Source organism: Podarcis vaucheri (assembly GCF_965113315.1).
Source record: "Podarcis vaucheri genome assembly, chromosome: 3".
NCBI classification, from domain to species: Eukaryota; Metazoa; Chordata; class Lepidosauria; order Squamata; family Lacertidae; genus Podarcis; species Podarcis vaucheri.
Genome location: NC_138761.1, coordinates 124,428,177 through 124,442,132, shown reverse-complemented (window position 1 = coordinate 124,442,132; position 13,956 = coordinate 124,428,177). Strand labels below are relative to the sequence as shown.

Sequence of the window (13,956 nt, the reverse complement as noted above, 5' to 3'; positions counted from 1 at the left end):
CCATCCCACAACACATTTGAACTGCCTGATCAGGAAAACACTAGTCCATAGCAACAACACTGAGTTTTCAAAGATGAAAACTTTTGGCCTCACTGTAAGTTAAAAAGATCAAGAAAACAGAAGATGGGAAGAACTAACAAAGGGGGTGTAAATGTCCTTTGCATTTAGGGCACTCAAGGTAGGAAGTTGTGATATGTGCCCATGATCTGGACACTCACACACAAATAAACATTAAGGGTCTGATGGAAATGATCGGACAATATATTTTAAAAAGATACAGGCAGAATTTACAGGTCAATTTAGAATTTTCAGGTAGGGAACACAAACCCAACCTCTTTTATTTTTACCTTTACTCTATTGGCAATAGTTACAGATTCATCCCCAAAGCAAGCTAAGGGACACCTGTCTATCACTTTCTTGTGATATCACTTATAAGGTAAGTCCTGTGGAAAAACTTACTGGCTGTGGTTCCCTGACATTTGTAAACTACTGCCCACCAAACAATCTTTATTGCAATGCACTTGCGTGAGCACACAGAACAATTAACCTGGTTTTAAAGGGCATTTGGTGTGGCAATGACCACTGTGGCTCTGACACTGGTTTGTGATTCATAATCAGGTCACAGAAGGCAGCGGAGAGAAGTGTGTCTGTACCAACATTGCGAATTAATCAGCCCTCTAAGCAGCCAGAGACACGGATCCTTAGAGAAATGCCTTTTACCGGGTAAGACATTAGACATTTTGTTTAAAGATTAGACATTTTGTTTAAAGATTAAAGTTCTCTTTGTGCTTAATCAATTTCTAGGGCAGGATGGAAAATGGGATTAATTACCGTCCCTTGCATCGAGCTCCCATACTGCAGAAGTCATAAACGATGCAACTTTTCTGTTAAAATGGCTGCCATCAGCAGCAGCATGCTCAAGAGATGCTAATTGTAATTAAAGAGTTTATTTGGAATCACAGAACAGAGTCTTAATCAGGACGAGAACAGAGCCTCACCGCATGCCCTTGCAGCACACGGCTGTGTAACAGAATGGTTCTTTTTAAACAGGCAGTTTGCTTTAAAAGGTTTGAGCAGGGTGTTATGCCGGGGGGCCTAGCATTTTCTCCTCTGTGGGATTCAAGCGAAATCTTATTAGGTCAATTGTTTAGAAAGCATCTCACATTAGGGATTTCAAAGCACTCGTGAAAAGTGAATAAAATTACCCTGCTCTGCTGAAGAATAAACATGGACCACACTGCCATTAATGCACATAAAGGTTATGCTGAATTAATTTACTTGCCCCGAAAGAAGGGCAGACAAGACACACACAACTGGAAGTCGTGGTACCCCTAAGAACATGACTCTAAATCAGGCTTCCTCAGCCTCGGCCCTCCAGATGTTTTTGGCCTACAACTCCCATGATCCCTAGCTAGCAGGACCAGTGGTCAGGGATGATGGGAATTGTAGTCTCAAAACATCTGGAAGGCCGAGGTTGAGGAAGCCTGCTCTAAATCCTTTTATTGTCATGCAGCTGTCTTTCTTATACCAGCACAAAATATAAGTTCAGAAGCAGTCGCCTTCAGACGGCCAAAGTGGGACTGGACTGCCTTATTGCTCTTGATACTTACCAGACTTCTCAGCCTTACTGTGTGGTTCTTGCATGCAACTTACCAGCATCCAAACATGGTTGTTCTGTTTCAAACTCTGATTTGGGGAAGACAGACACAGGTGGATTCAGTCTCAAGGCACTTCCATCCAAATCTTTGAAAAGAGCTTTTCCTGAGCTCCCACAGATCACAGCAACACATGATTCATTTGATTCATTTTCTCTGACAAACAAAACAAACAAATATCATAGTTCGGAGAAAACCACCCTGAACTCAACTCAGAGAATTTCCCCATTATCAACAGGCACATTATTTAAACAGCGGGTAGCATGAAAGTGATAGAAACAGACAAAAATTCTTCTATACAAATGGATGCTACTGCGCTACTGCTTCGCCAGTTGTTTAAGTTTTTGTGTTTGTCTTCTGCCTATGTGTGAACCTGAAGCTCAGCAATATTTCTAGCTAGTAACACGAAACTTCAAGAGCTCAGATTTGAAAAAGATGTATTAAATGAAGTATGAATCTAGACTCATGCAGAGATAACACATCATTTCATATACAGTGGTGCCCCGCAAGACGAATGCCTCGCAAGACGGAAAACCCGCTAGACGAAAGGGTTTTCCGTTTTGGAGGTGCTTCACAAAACGAATTTCCTATGGGCTTGCTTAGCAAGACGACAATGTCTTGCGAGTTCCTGCTGGGTTTTCCCCCTTTTCTAAGCCGCTAAGCCGCTTATCAGCTGATCCGATCAGCAGAAAAGCCGCTAAAAGCTGCTAATAGCGCTAATCCGTCAATGGGCTTGCTTCGCAAGATGAAAAAACCGCTAGACGAAGAGAATCACAGAACGGATTCTTTTCGTCTTGCGAGGCACCACTGTATATTTTTACTCAGACCCAGAACAATACAAAACAAAATTGGAGTCACAAGTGGGTTAACAGTGGCCTCATTCAGACATAAAGTTAAATCATGGTTTAGAGCTACATGAATAAGCCATTCCGGCATGCTCCTTGCTCCACTGTCTGATGCACAGGCACAGTTGGGAGGAAGAATCTGGCAGAGTTTACTTTCAGGCTATGGACACATTCGCAGCTTAAAACAAAGCAAGGTAATTTCTTCCGCACTACATTTCAAGTCACATTCTGACTTTGCTGCCCAAACCAGAGGGGAGCGGCAGGGGGTGTATTTACTGATGCCCATTATGTGTTTTGCTTCCCTACAATGAACTCCAATTCACTGAAGCTGTCACCTGTACATGCAAAAGACCTGTCTGAAATGTATACGACTTTTCCACTTCCAGATCAGGTGGAAGCTGGTTTGAGGTAAGATGCTTTAAACAGGAGGATTTCCCAAGAGGTTACTCAGCTTAAGTGGTGAAGCCATGGTGATGGGTTACACAGCCTCCTTGCCCCTGAATCACAGCTTGTCTAAACTGAAGTAGGCCTGGTGGTCGGTCCTTCCTATGGTGCTGAACCACAGTCCCTGGTTCAAAAGAAATGGGAAGCTCTGATTTGCTAAAAGTGGAATCAAAAGCTTCCTCAAGTTCACTGCAGTTCATTCATGCAGCATTAAGTCATGATTTAGGATTACACCCAAACATAACCAGTAGCCTAAATTTATTTCCTTTGGAAATTAAAGAGTATGTGCCTAAATCTTGGGTTTGTTTTGGTCTGGATCTCTAACTTGGCCTTTTCCTAAATAAAAAAATTCCTTCCAGTAGCACCTTAAAGACCAACTAAGTTAGTTCTTGGTATGAGCTTTCGTGTGCATGCACACTTCTTCAGATACACTGAAACAGAAGTTGCCAGATCCTTCTATATAGTGAGAGGGTGGGGAGGGGCATTACTCAGAAGGGTGGTGGGAATAGGAGATTGGCAGATAGCTGAGATGAGCCTGTTGACAACTCTTAACGACTGCAATAGGTCTTACAGGAAAAGGCAAGGGGGGAGAAGGTGAAAAATGGCTTAGTCATGTATAATGAGATAAGAATCCAATGTCTTTGTTCAGACCAGGTCTCTCCATGGTTTTAAGTTTGGTAATGAGTTGCAATTCAGCAGCTTCTCTTTCCAGTCTATTTCTGAAATTCCTTTGTAGTAAAACAGCTACTTTGAGATCTTGTATAGAATGTCCTGGGAGATTGAAGTGTTCTCCTACTGGTTTCTCTGTTTTGTGATTCTTGATGTCAGATTTATGTCCTTTTCCTGCCACTCCTGAGGTATAAACTCAAACTCGTTATAAGCAGACCAGTCCATGCAGAAGGCATTGCATGTACAGTCATACCTTGGAAGTCAAAGAGCTTTGTTCCCAAACGTTTTGGCTCCCAAACATTGCAAACTCAGAAGTGACTGTTCGGGTTTGCAAACTATTTTTGGAAGCCAAATGTCCAATGAGGCTTCCATGGCTTCCGATTGGCTATATGAGTTTCCTGCAGCCAATTAGAAGCCGCAATTTGGGTTTTGGAAGTCAAACAGACTTCCAGAACGGATTCTGTTTGGCTTCCAAGGTACGACTGTATTAGAAACAAGCCAAGGCTCCTAAACAGGGAATCCTAGAATCTCTGACTTTGCTAAAGGAGCTAGAGAACCTCTAACAAATAAATATGTGCATTCTTCACTAAATTACATTTTCCAAAATGCTTTGCACAGGAAGCCAAAAAGACTTTCAAGTGGATTTAGATTTCTGCTGTGGAAATCTCTAGGTTAGGCTTGGGGAACCTGTGGACCTCCAGATGCTTTTGGATTTCAACTCTCATCAGCCCCAGCCAGGACAGCCAATGATCCAGGATCACTGAAACTTCATAAAATGTCAGTTTTATTTGTCATATACAGTTGTTTTTGTTATTACATTTTTAACTAGTTTTTAGAAAAACAACAACATTGAAAGTTCTATTTTTACTGTTTTACATAAACTGATTATAGATTTTTATTATATTAAGCAGTATATTTTTGTCATAAACAAATGCCTGGAGAGCCACAAGTTCCTCACCCTGGTCTAGATTAAGAGAAGCACCCAAATGCCTGACAAGAAGTCTCAGCCAGGTTACTTGACAGCGATGGCCCCCTTACCTATTTTGCAGTGGATGGAAGTAGAACATATTTTCTTCACTGACATGGAAAATGCTTGCCCTTTCGGATGTGACCAGATGCAGAATGCCTGCACTGTCAGGATTTGTCATGATGCAGATGTCTCTGTCGTCACTGTAGCAAGTTTTCCTAAAGCCAGCAAAGATGACATCTGATAATGAAGGAAAGCAGAGTTGTGGGAAAGGCTCACCAGTCGCATCATCCAAGACTAAGCAAGGGATTTGACAAGCTGCATTGATGGGTTACAGGTCTATAGTATACTCTAGTCACCAGAAACATCGATGGAGACTTTCTATAGATAGGTGGTGTAGACAATGAGAAACAAAAGAGTAAGAGGGGAAGATAATATCTGGGGCAGTGGTACCAAAAAAATGGCACTGCAGAGAAATAATTATAGCATCTGAACAGGGGGGCAGCAAATCTACCTGGCAAAGCCCCTTGCATTGACTCAAACTCCAGCCTAATATTTGTTGTATTTTTTTATGGAACACCCAGCCTGATCCCTCTATGACCTTTGCACATGAAGAAGAAGAAGAAGAAGAAGCGTAGTTTGGATTTGATATCCCGCCTTTCACTCCCTTTAAGGAGTCTCAAAGCGGCTGACATTCTCCTTTCCCTTCCTCCCCCACAACAAACACTCTGTGAGGTGAGTGGGGCTGAGAGACTTCACAGAAGTGTGACTGGCCCAAGGTCACCCAGCAGCTGCAGGTGGAGGAGCGGAGACGCGAACCCGGTTCCCCACTACACCACACTGGCTTGGGTCAGACATTTTGACTTTCAGTGGGGCCAGGATAAGAGGCTTCAAAATTATTGAAATTCAGAGCCTGAATTGAATTTGGATAATGTACAGTAATGTACATTACAATTAGACAAAGGAAACATAATCAGCTTTGGTCTCAGAAACTATTGTTTATTATTTGCACGGTATCTATAATTGAGGCACAATGATATCAACTGCAGACCCTAGATGTAACTGTCAATTAAATAGTACAGTTTGTGAGCATGTTACACAGATGACTTAGCAATCCTGCCAAATAAATGCCATAATGATTTTTTCCACCTATTTTGACATATTCTTTTTAAAATCAGTGGCTGTGAGTTTTGACTGAAATTAATTTGCATAAGAGCTCATGATTTTCCATCCTCCCCTGCAAAGTGCTAATACTTGTAGACCCTCTTCATCTAAAGTTAGATATATGCCTAATACCCACCGAAACCTAACTTAAATATCATTGCTTTCAGTAGAACTTGGTATGCATAATCTTAGCTGGATCAATGCCGCAATGTTCTGTTTAAAAATTTCTCAGAAGAAAATATTTAGCAAAACAACTAATTTTGTAACTTTTTCTGGTATTCCTCAGTTGTGCATAAATATATAGTGTTGCATCATCATGCATCTAATGCAATGGGCTTTACTTACGATCCTGTGCATGTTTATTTGGAAGAAGATTGTACTGTTCAATGAAACTTATTGGCCATAGGAAAGAGAGCAGAGGACTGCAGTCCTAGCCCACAAAAGCTTGCACAATATATATGCTAGTATTTAAGGTGCCACAACATACTGAGGTGTTTCATGTTAGAATTCCTGCTCCGTGATTGCAGTCATGGGATTGTTGTCTATCACATGACGGTATATGTTTTGACTCCACAGAGTGGAGTGACGGAGACAGGATGTTTGTGTTACTGTGTTCCATGAAGTGGGACTATTGTCCTTTGTACTTTCTCTTTGCTGTTTGATGCTAGAGAGAGAGGGAGCCATGTTGCAGTGCTCCGTGTGTGTTTATATGTAAATAAAGTAGATTAGCCAAAATGCTGAGTTGCTCAGGTCTGTTACACAAGCTGCGCAAACTCTATGGATCCCTAAGTGTACCGGTGTCTGTTGGCATCGGTCGCTGTGATGTTCGGGCAGAAGAAAGCTTTTGAATCTCCCGAACGAACGACCAGGAGGGAGAGAACATGCCAGTCGGGCATGTGTCTCTGCCAGTGTCCTACTCAAGAATAGGACGAGCTCCTGACATTTCATTGGTTGGTTGGTTTTGCTGAAAAAAAGTAAGCTACTCACCCCCTTCTCTTAATTTTGCTGCTAATTTTATCAATTTCTGGAAATAAAAACCATTAGAGTCTTTGACATTTGAAAAATAATAATAATAGTCCTCTTTACAGAGTTGATTAATGCAGGACCCCATAAGCTCACAAAAATGTAACACCAACCTTGTAACATCATGATTCCCAGCACTACGGAATAATTTCTCATCTTATGCCATGGGCTGTCAGGCCACCAGCTATGATCAGAGGTGAAAGAAGGCCACAGTATGCCAACTCGACCCCTCCAAGGATTACGTGGAGCTCGATCAGTACTTGTCAAGTCAGCTGCAAAAGGTTGGATTCTGTCCTTGATGCAATCAAAGGAAGAGCTTGTGGCCACAAGGACAGAGTCTCGTAGTATGATGGACTGCCTTTCCAGGTGGGACTGCAGATCAGCAGGTGGGCTGTAAAGGACTGGCAGGAGACCCACAACATTGTCTACTAGTATCACTTTCTCTACCACTATGTTTCCTTTAAGATGAAACATGATCCCATAGTCATAGTTCTTGTAGGACAGAAAGCCTGTGATTTTGGTGCAGTTTGGAAAGCCATCTCCTCTGTATAAATGTATCCCGTGAAGGCTTGAATGAGCCACATTGTCAGTGCAAAGTGTCTCAGGTAAGAAACATTCTTGCCCTTTGATATGAAAGGCTATCCGTTCTGATCCGGCTACAACATTGTTCTGTAGGCGGGTACCCTCTGCAACATTCGTTTTGATGCCAGTCACCCAGTGTACTGATTGCCCCGGCTGTTTGCTCAGAATAACAAGATTCCTGGTAAGGGTATGATTTTGGCCTTCCAAATGTATGCCGTGACCAATGGTTCCAAATACCACGTTGCCGTGTAATAGGAGTCCGCTGCTTGCAAGCGCCTGAATGCCAGCTCCACAGCTTTGGTGAACGCTGGAGGAGATTATGAAAGATTCATGGGATGCATTCCTAATGCCAACTGCTGGAGACTGTGAAGATCCAAAGCCCAAAATTTCAACATTAGAAAGCTGGAGGATACCTATAACATAGAAAAAGACAGAGCATGGAACTAGTTTCTCTTTTGTAACTGTTAAACAAATTGCATTGATAATGAATATTCTGCTGGATTTTTAAAAAATAACATAAAGCCCTAAACCCATACAGTAGAACCTCGACTTACCACCGCCCCTACTCGCGAACAATTCGACTTGCGACCACGGCAAACCTGGAAGTAAATACCGGGTTTACCGCCATTCGTGCACGTGCAGAAGCGGCTTCCGCCATCTACACATGCTCAGAACAGCGCTGCTGACGAATGTGCACACACAGAACAGCGCTTCTACCAGCAACCCGGATCAACTCACAAATGGACCTCCGGAACGGATTCCATATGTGAGTAGAGGTTCCACTGTATCCCTGAAGATGACATTGCCATATCTGAGAAAGCACATTGAAAAATTGCTTTAGGCAGTTCCAGTGGGATCTTTGAATAGCAGGCACCAAACCCCATATGCCATATTATAACTGCTTTCAGACTCCCGTCAAAATGTCACTGGGCATCGTGAGGGGCTGAGGAAACAGCACTCTCATCCAACATGTTTCAGTCCATTTCGTCTTGAAGCCCCAACCTCCAAAACAGCACAAGAGTCTTCACTGTGTTTCCTGCAATAAACTATAACCTTGCTATTCCTCAGCAAGTGCTCTGTCATCCAAAATATTTATTTACATATGCACTCCCCAGTGTGGCAGAATGCCACTACAGCTGGCAGGGTAGAAAATAGCTATGGAGTTTCCCCCATTTTATGTACAATTAAAGATACAAACAAATGTGCATAATCTGTGTTGCCCTGTATACACACCATCATAACAGGAAGCACAGTAGCTGCAGACCTTGGAATGCATGGAAAGGTTCTCAGCTGCACTAGCTGATAAATTTGAACAAAACAGCTATGAGTATTTGAGTACCTGCATACTGGGCTCCACTGGCATGGTGTCCCACTAAGATCCCCCCAGCACAATCCATGTCAGATTTAATTTGTATATTTCTTGTGAGAAGGCCAATCTCTGCAGCCAGAGGAATCCATTGTCCATTTTCTAATCTGTGGGATTGTCCTATACATGACATAATAGAAGGAATCATGAAGGTAAAAGCAGGTCAGTTTGGGCCATTCAAATGTCTCCGCTTCAAAAATCAGAACAATAAGGTCCATTTCACTCTGGGTTCCCCTACTGGGTGTCCAGCAAGAAAGTTGGAAGACTGCTCACTCACCAGCAGAATTAGAGAAGGGGTTATCTATCAGAATTCACTAAATACTGAACTGGGAGATTTCTCAGGCTTTCATATGAAACAGCAGGGAAAACAGAACCAACTGGACTAATCACATCCCAGAGAAAATTAAACAGGAAAAGGAGACATTTTCCAAAATAACTTGGGAGCATTATGCCTAGGGCCTCAAGTTCAATAATTGGGCAAGCATTGATGCTGTCAGTTTAGCACCTAAATATTGTTTAGATCACTCTGGAAGGATGCGGAAAACAGTGAACTCTGCCTGCAGCCCCAGCTCCATATCCACCCCCACTTCCATCCCCATATACCATATGAGGAAGGATCACTCTATGTTATGTAGTTTTGTTTTTTTATATATTGTATACCACCCTGTGATCCTCAGATGAAGGCCAGTAGAGAAATTCAATTAATAACAATAATAATCTGACAAGGAAGGCCAGCAGGAATGATCCATGACTTCAACATATGGAATTTCCACCCTTTCTGGCTATTGGCATAAGGAACTATGATACAAAATAAAAGCTAGTTGATGTGCCAGGGGTCCCAAGGATAAAACAGGCAACATATGGAGCCAAGGTTGAGAGTTTGCATACCTGTGTGTCTGTGGAGTAAACGTTCACGAATTCTAAGGCTACGATGGTTGACTTCTTCCAAAGTGACTATTTCAGCTTGATGAGCTTCATAGGAAGACGAACTGATTACAATATTGTCTCCATAATGCCAGTCCAATTCATCTTGTACCATAATCCTATAAACCTCTGCAGAATTAATGTGAAGATCCTACACATTTCTTTAATGATACAAAAATAAACCCTATGGGGGAAATGGTTTAGAAAAACAGGAGAATGCTAAAGCAAATGATCTATAAGTGGCAAAATAATATTATATGGAGAATGCTGCGGCAGAGTAAAGGAGATAATTTAATTGTCTTTCCCCCCTTGGGACAATTGAGGGAAAAAATAAAGTTTAAAATGGTATGCCAGAAAGATACTGACACCTAGATTTAGATTTATTCAAGTTTGTATTTGCCTAGTACAAAAAAGTCCCTTGTCAGCTTACAACAAACAACACCCATAATCATAACATCGGTAATTAACATACTCAAACGACGGTGACCCATTAAACTGCTAAAACATCATTGTCACAGTTGTCAATTGCCTGATCAAAAGAAATAAAATAACCCCCTAAAATACCAGCAAACACCCAGGAATGAAGGAAACTGAAGAAAATCTACATAGGATATATAACAAAAGGGAAATGATCCAATATTAGGGCTGATCAGATAATGTCACTGAAAGCAATGCTTACCTCTAGCCACTTTAGAATACTTTTGTCCCCCACTTATCAAATAAACCTGAAAATTATTAAAAGGTGAGCATATTTTCCAAATATGATTAGAAGGTAGGAAAATGGCTGCTCATCTGGTCCCAGGGTGGGCAGCAGTTGTAGCCCTTCATGATCACACACACACACACACACACCGGCTCCCTGGGGTGAAACGCTCTCCCATGGGCGACTGGCTGTTGTGGAATCCCCCTGGCCACAAGGGATGGCATGAAAGCCGACCATCCTCAATTTGGAACTGTCCAATCATGAGCAGGTTGGGGGGCGGAGTCTGGGGGGCAGACCAAAGTCTTCACTCCAGTCCACTGCCTGGAGATATATGCCTACCTAAATCTGCAATCCATAAAAGCAGTGGCCAATTTTAAATCCCAGAATGTTGTATGGTGCAGTTTGTTTACACCTGTGGCTGGGATTGCCTTTCACCCACCAGGGTGTGGGGTGCTGTAAGTGGGTCCACAAGCACTTCTCTTTAGCAACTGTATTGCAGAAAAAGTGGTGCCATCAGTCCATGTGTGCAGTCATTTTAGGGTGACAGCGATCATCGACCCAGTTGTTTAGCAGCACCCATGCGGCCAGACCAGGAAACAGCGAAATCATATAGACAAATCTACACTGTTATCGCTTTCACTACAAGATCCCTTATTGGCTGTGATTCTGTAGCCTACAAGAAGCAAATGAACCAAAAGGATAAGGTGCTGTAACTGAAAAAGACCCTGTCCACAGTCATCAGCCAATTCATCTCCCAAGACAGGCAGACAAAAAGAAGGGGGGCCCCTTACCTTTCATTGCCAGGGGCAGCATCGCTTCCAAGGTATGTCCAAGAGTTCTGGGTATAAGCACTATGCATCTGCAGCTTCCCATAAACACCTTGAAAGGGGAAAGAGAAAACCATGCTGGGATCCAAAGGGCCCCCTTTTCAATAGCTACAAGGTCTGGCGCACACTAAGCAGGAATTCCCACTCTTGCCACATAAAGCACCATTGCAAAACAGAGATCAAAAGCCTTAATATACATCAGGGGTGGGAGACATTTCTGTCTCCTTATCAAGATCTGCCTAATGGTAGGGAAAGGCTTGAGGGCTACAGGGTTCTGTCACTTAGAATAAGCCCAGGGGTGTCCAACTTCCAAGAGACTGCAATCTACTCCCACTGTAAATAAACCGGCAGTGATCTACCCAATGGGTTGACCAGAGTTGTTGAGCTTTTTGGGGGGGGAGAATGAGCCAAAGGTGTTGAGCTTTTTTTAGGGGGAGATACCAGAGTTGAGCAGGCCGGGATTAAAGGAAACACAGACAGGTGGAAGCAAAGCATGTAGGCTCATTACAAGGATTCCTGACTGGCTGCAAACTAAATAGCACCAGGGCTTTTTCCCCCCAGCTGAACTCAGTTCCGGCACCTCTCAGGTGGGCGCCATTGCCTTTATAAGAGAACAAGGGTGAGTTCATCCATGGTGAGTTGCAGCACCATGGCCTCTTTTTCCTATGCACCTTAAAGAACTCAAAATATGTTACTTAACCGTACCAATGGTTCCAGGATCAGCACTTAAGCCATGTAATCGATCACAATAAACTCCCTCAGATGCCCGAAGCAGAATTTGCACCTTTCTTCCTCTTTCTAATGGATGCTGTAAAGTACCTGACAGGGGGGAAAATGCACGGCTATTATTGATTGATTTTTATTCTTATCATACTTTTGTATAAAAGAAATTATCTCAAGTGGCTTAGAATAAATCTAAAAACTTTGAAAAAAAATGTTATCATTAACATAGACATCAATTGCTAAAAGGCAAAGAAAAGAAAATTGTAACATGTAAATCCCCAAACTTGTTTGTGAAGTCCAAGTCCAATTGGCTTACTGTATTATGCAAACAAGACCATTATAACATTTGTAGCAGCAATGGGTAAAACTAGGTGAAAGCAACAGGCAATAACTTATGAGGTACAGCACACAGCTAAGCATTAGATGTATAATAATAATAATAATAATAATAATAATAATAATAATAATAATAATAATTTATTTATATCCCACCCTCCCCACCTGAAGCCGGGTTCAGAGCGAATGGGTGTTTTAAGTGCCTCTCTGAGCACAGGAAGAGAACAAACCCAACAGATCTCCCCAGAAAGGCCATTCCAATAACTAATGGCTTGAAAAGTCAATTGATCGGGGGACATAAATTCCCATAAAGCAAGGATGTTGAAAACCATGAATATTTTGCTTAAATCCATTCATGCCCAGCAAACAGGAGTGCCAACTTGGCCCTGCAACCATGGGTGCCCAGGTCCGTGGGTGCCATGCACAGAAATTTGTGGGTGCCATGCACTGTGCGGGGGCACCAAAATTTGTGGGAATCTGGCCCCTTCATGGGGAATTTTGTGGGTGCTCAGTCACCCAGGGCCCCAGGGAGTTGGTACCTATGCCAGCAAGCCAGTTCAGTTTACCTCTAATTTTATCCAATGACTTCTCTATAAATTGAGCATACAGTGGTACCTCAGGTTAAGTACTTAATTTGTTCTGGAGGTCTGTACTTAACCTGAAACTGTTCTTAACCTGAAGCACCACTTTAGCTAATGGGGCCTGCTGCTACTGCCGCGCTGCCGGAGCACAATTTCTATTCTCATCCTGAAGCAAAGTTCTTAACCTGAAGCACTATTTCTGGGTTAGCAGAGTCTGTAAACTGAAGCGTATGTAACCTGAAGCGTATGTAACCGGAGCAAAGTTCTTAACCTGAAGCACTATTTCTGGGTTAGCAGAGTCTGTAAACTGAAGCGTATGTAACCTGAAGCGTATGTAACCTGAGGTACCACTGTATGGCTGTGTGTTACTCAGTTCTGTGTACTGCAGTTCCAAATCAGTACTCTAATACTCTAACTGATAAAACTGCACTTTGCAGTTTCATGATTAAGAGAATTCCCCAGTCCAAGAGACTTTGCTTTGCCTCACCCCCCACCCTATGACTGGACAGATTTTTCTACATCCCACCCTAAACCACCCTGGTGCTTGCTTATGACACAGCAGATTCTACCAGGCTCCAAGCAGACATGGTCTGCCTATGTCTACTGCTTGACTGCTCCACTTCAGCAGTCCAGTTCCATCTTGGTTCCATCCAAAAGGCCAGCAACCCTAATGAAAACACAATAGTTCTCTTCTTTGCATGCAGACATACACACCAACATGCATGAACATTACATACATGCTGATGAGGTCTGAGCTGGTGCTCACTGGCCAGAATAGGAGTGTGGTGGATAGCTAAATGAAAATGTTGGCCCACTGTGTGGTGGCTGTGAAAAAAATCACTGTGTCTTGTATTCTGCATATCATATATATTCTACGGATGAAATGTCTAAATTCTAAGTGTATTCTCCAGTCTAACAGAAAGATTGGTAATGCACATGATGAGAAAAATGAAGCAAAAATCCAGAGGAAAGTAGCTGTTATCTTGCAATGATGTCTCTATACAGTAAGCTGTATTCCAACTGTGAATCTATTTATTTCACCGAGGGTAGTTCAGTGTCTCAGAAGAAAATGGCCTAGCATGAAACAGATACTTGGAGGGGAAAGTAGGGCAATTTTTGCCCTAGAGAAATGTAAGCAGAGTCCAGT

The 13,956-nt window shown here is 42.5% G+C and overlaps 1 protein-coding gene across 1 annotated transcript in view; it reads right to left on the bottom strand.

Annotated features, from left to right (window-relative positions):
* The window catches only part of PKHD1 (PKHD1 ciliary IPT domain containing fibrocystin/polyductin), a 253,117-nt gene that overhangs the window by 62,517 nt on the left and 176,644 nt on the right, over positions 1-13,956 (bottom strand). Inside the window, exons 50-56 of the mRNA XM_082216559.1 lie at positions 11,875-11,988; positions 11,134-11,221; positions 9,604-9,758; positions 8,689-8,835; positions 6,881-7,762; positions 4,652-4,820; positions 1,654-1,811 (exon numbers count right to left, since the gene is read on the bottom strand). Coding sequence (XP_082072685.1) covers positions 1,654-1,811; positions 4,652-4,820; positions 6,881-7,762; positions 8,689-8,835; positions 9,604-9,758; positions 11,134-11,221; positions 11,875-11,988 — 1,713 coding nt within the window. The remainder of the gene's footprint in view (positions 1-1,653; positions 1,812-4,651; positions 4,821-6,880; positions 7,763-8,688; positions 8,836-9,603; positions 9,759-11,133; positions 11,222-11,874; positions 11,989-13,956) is intronic.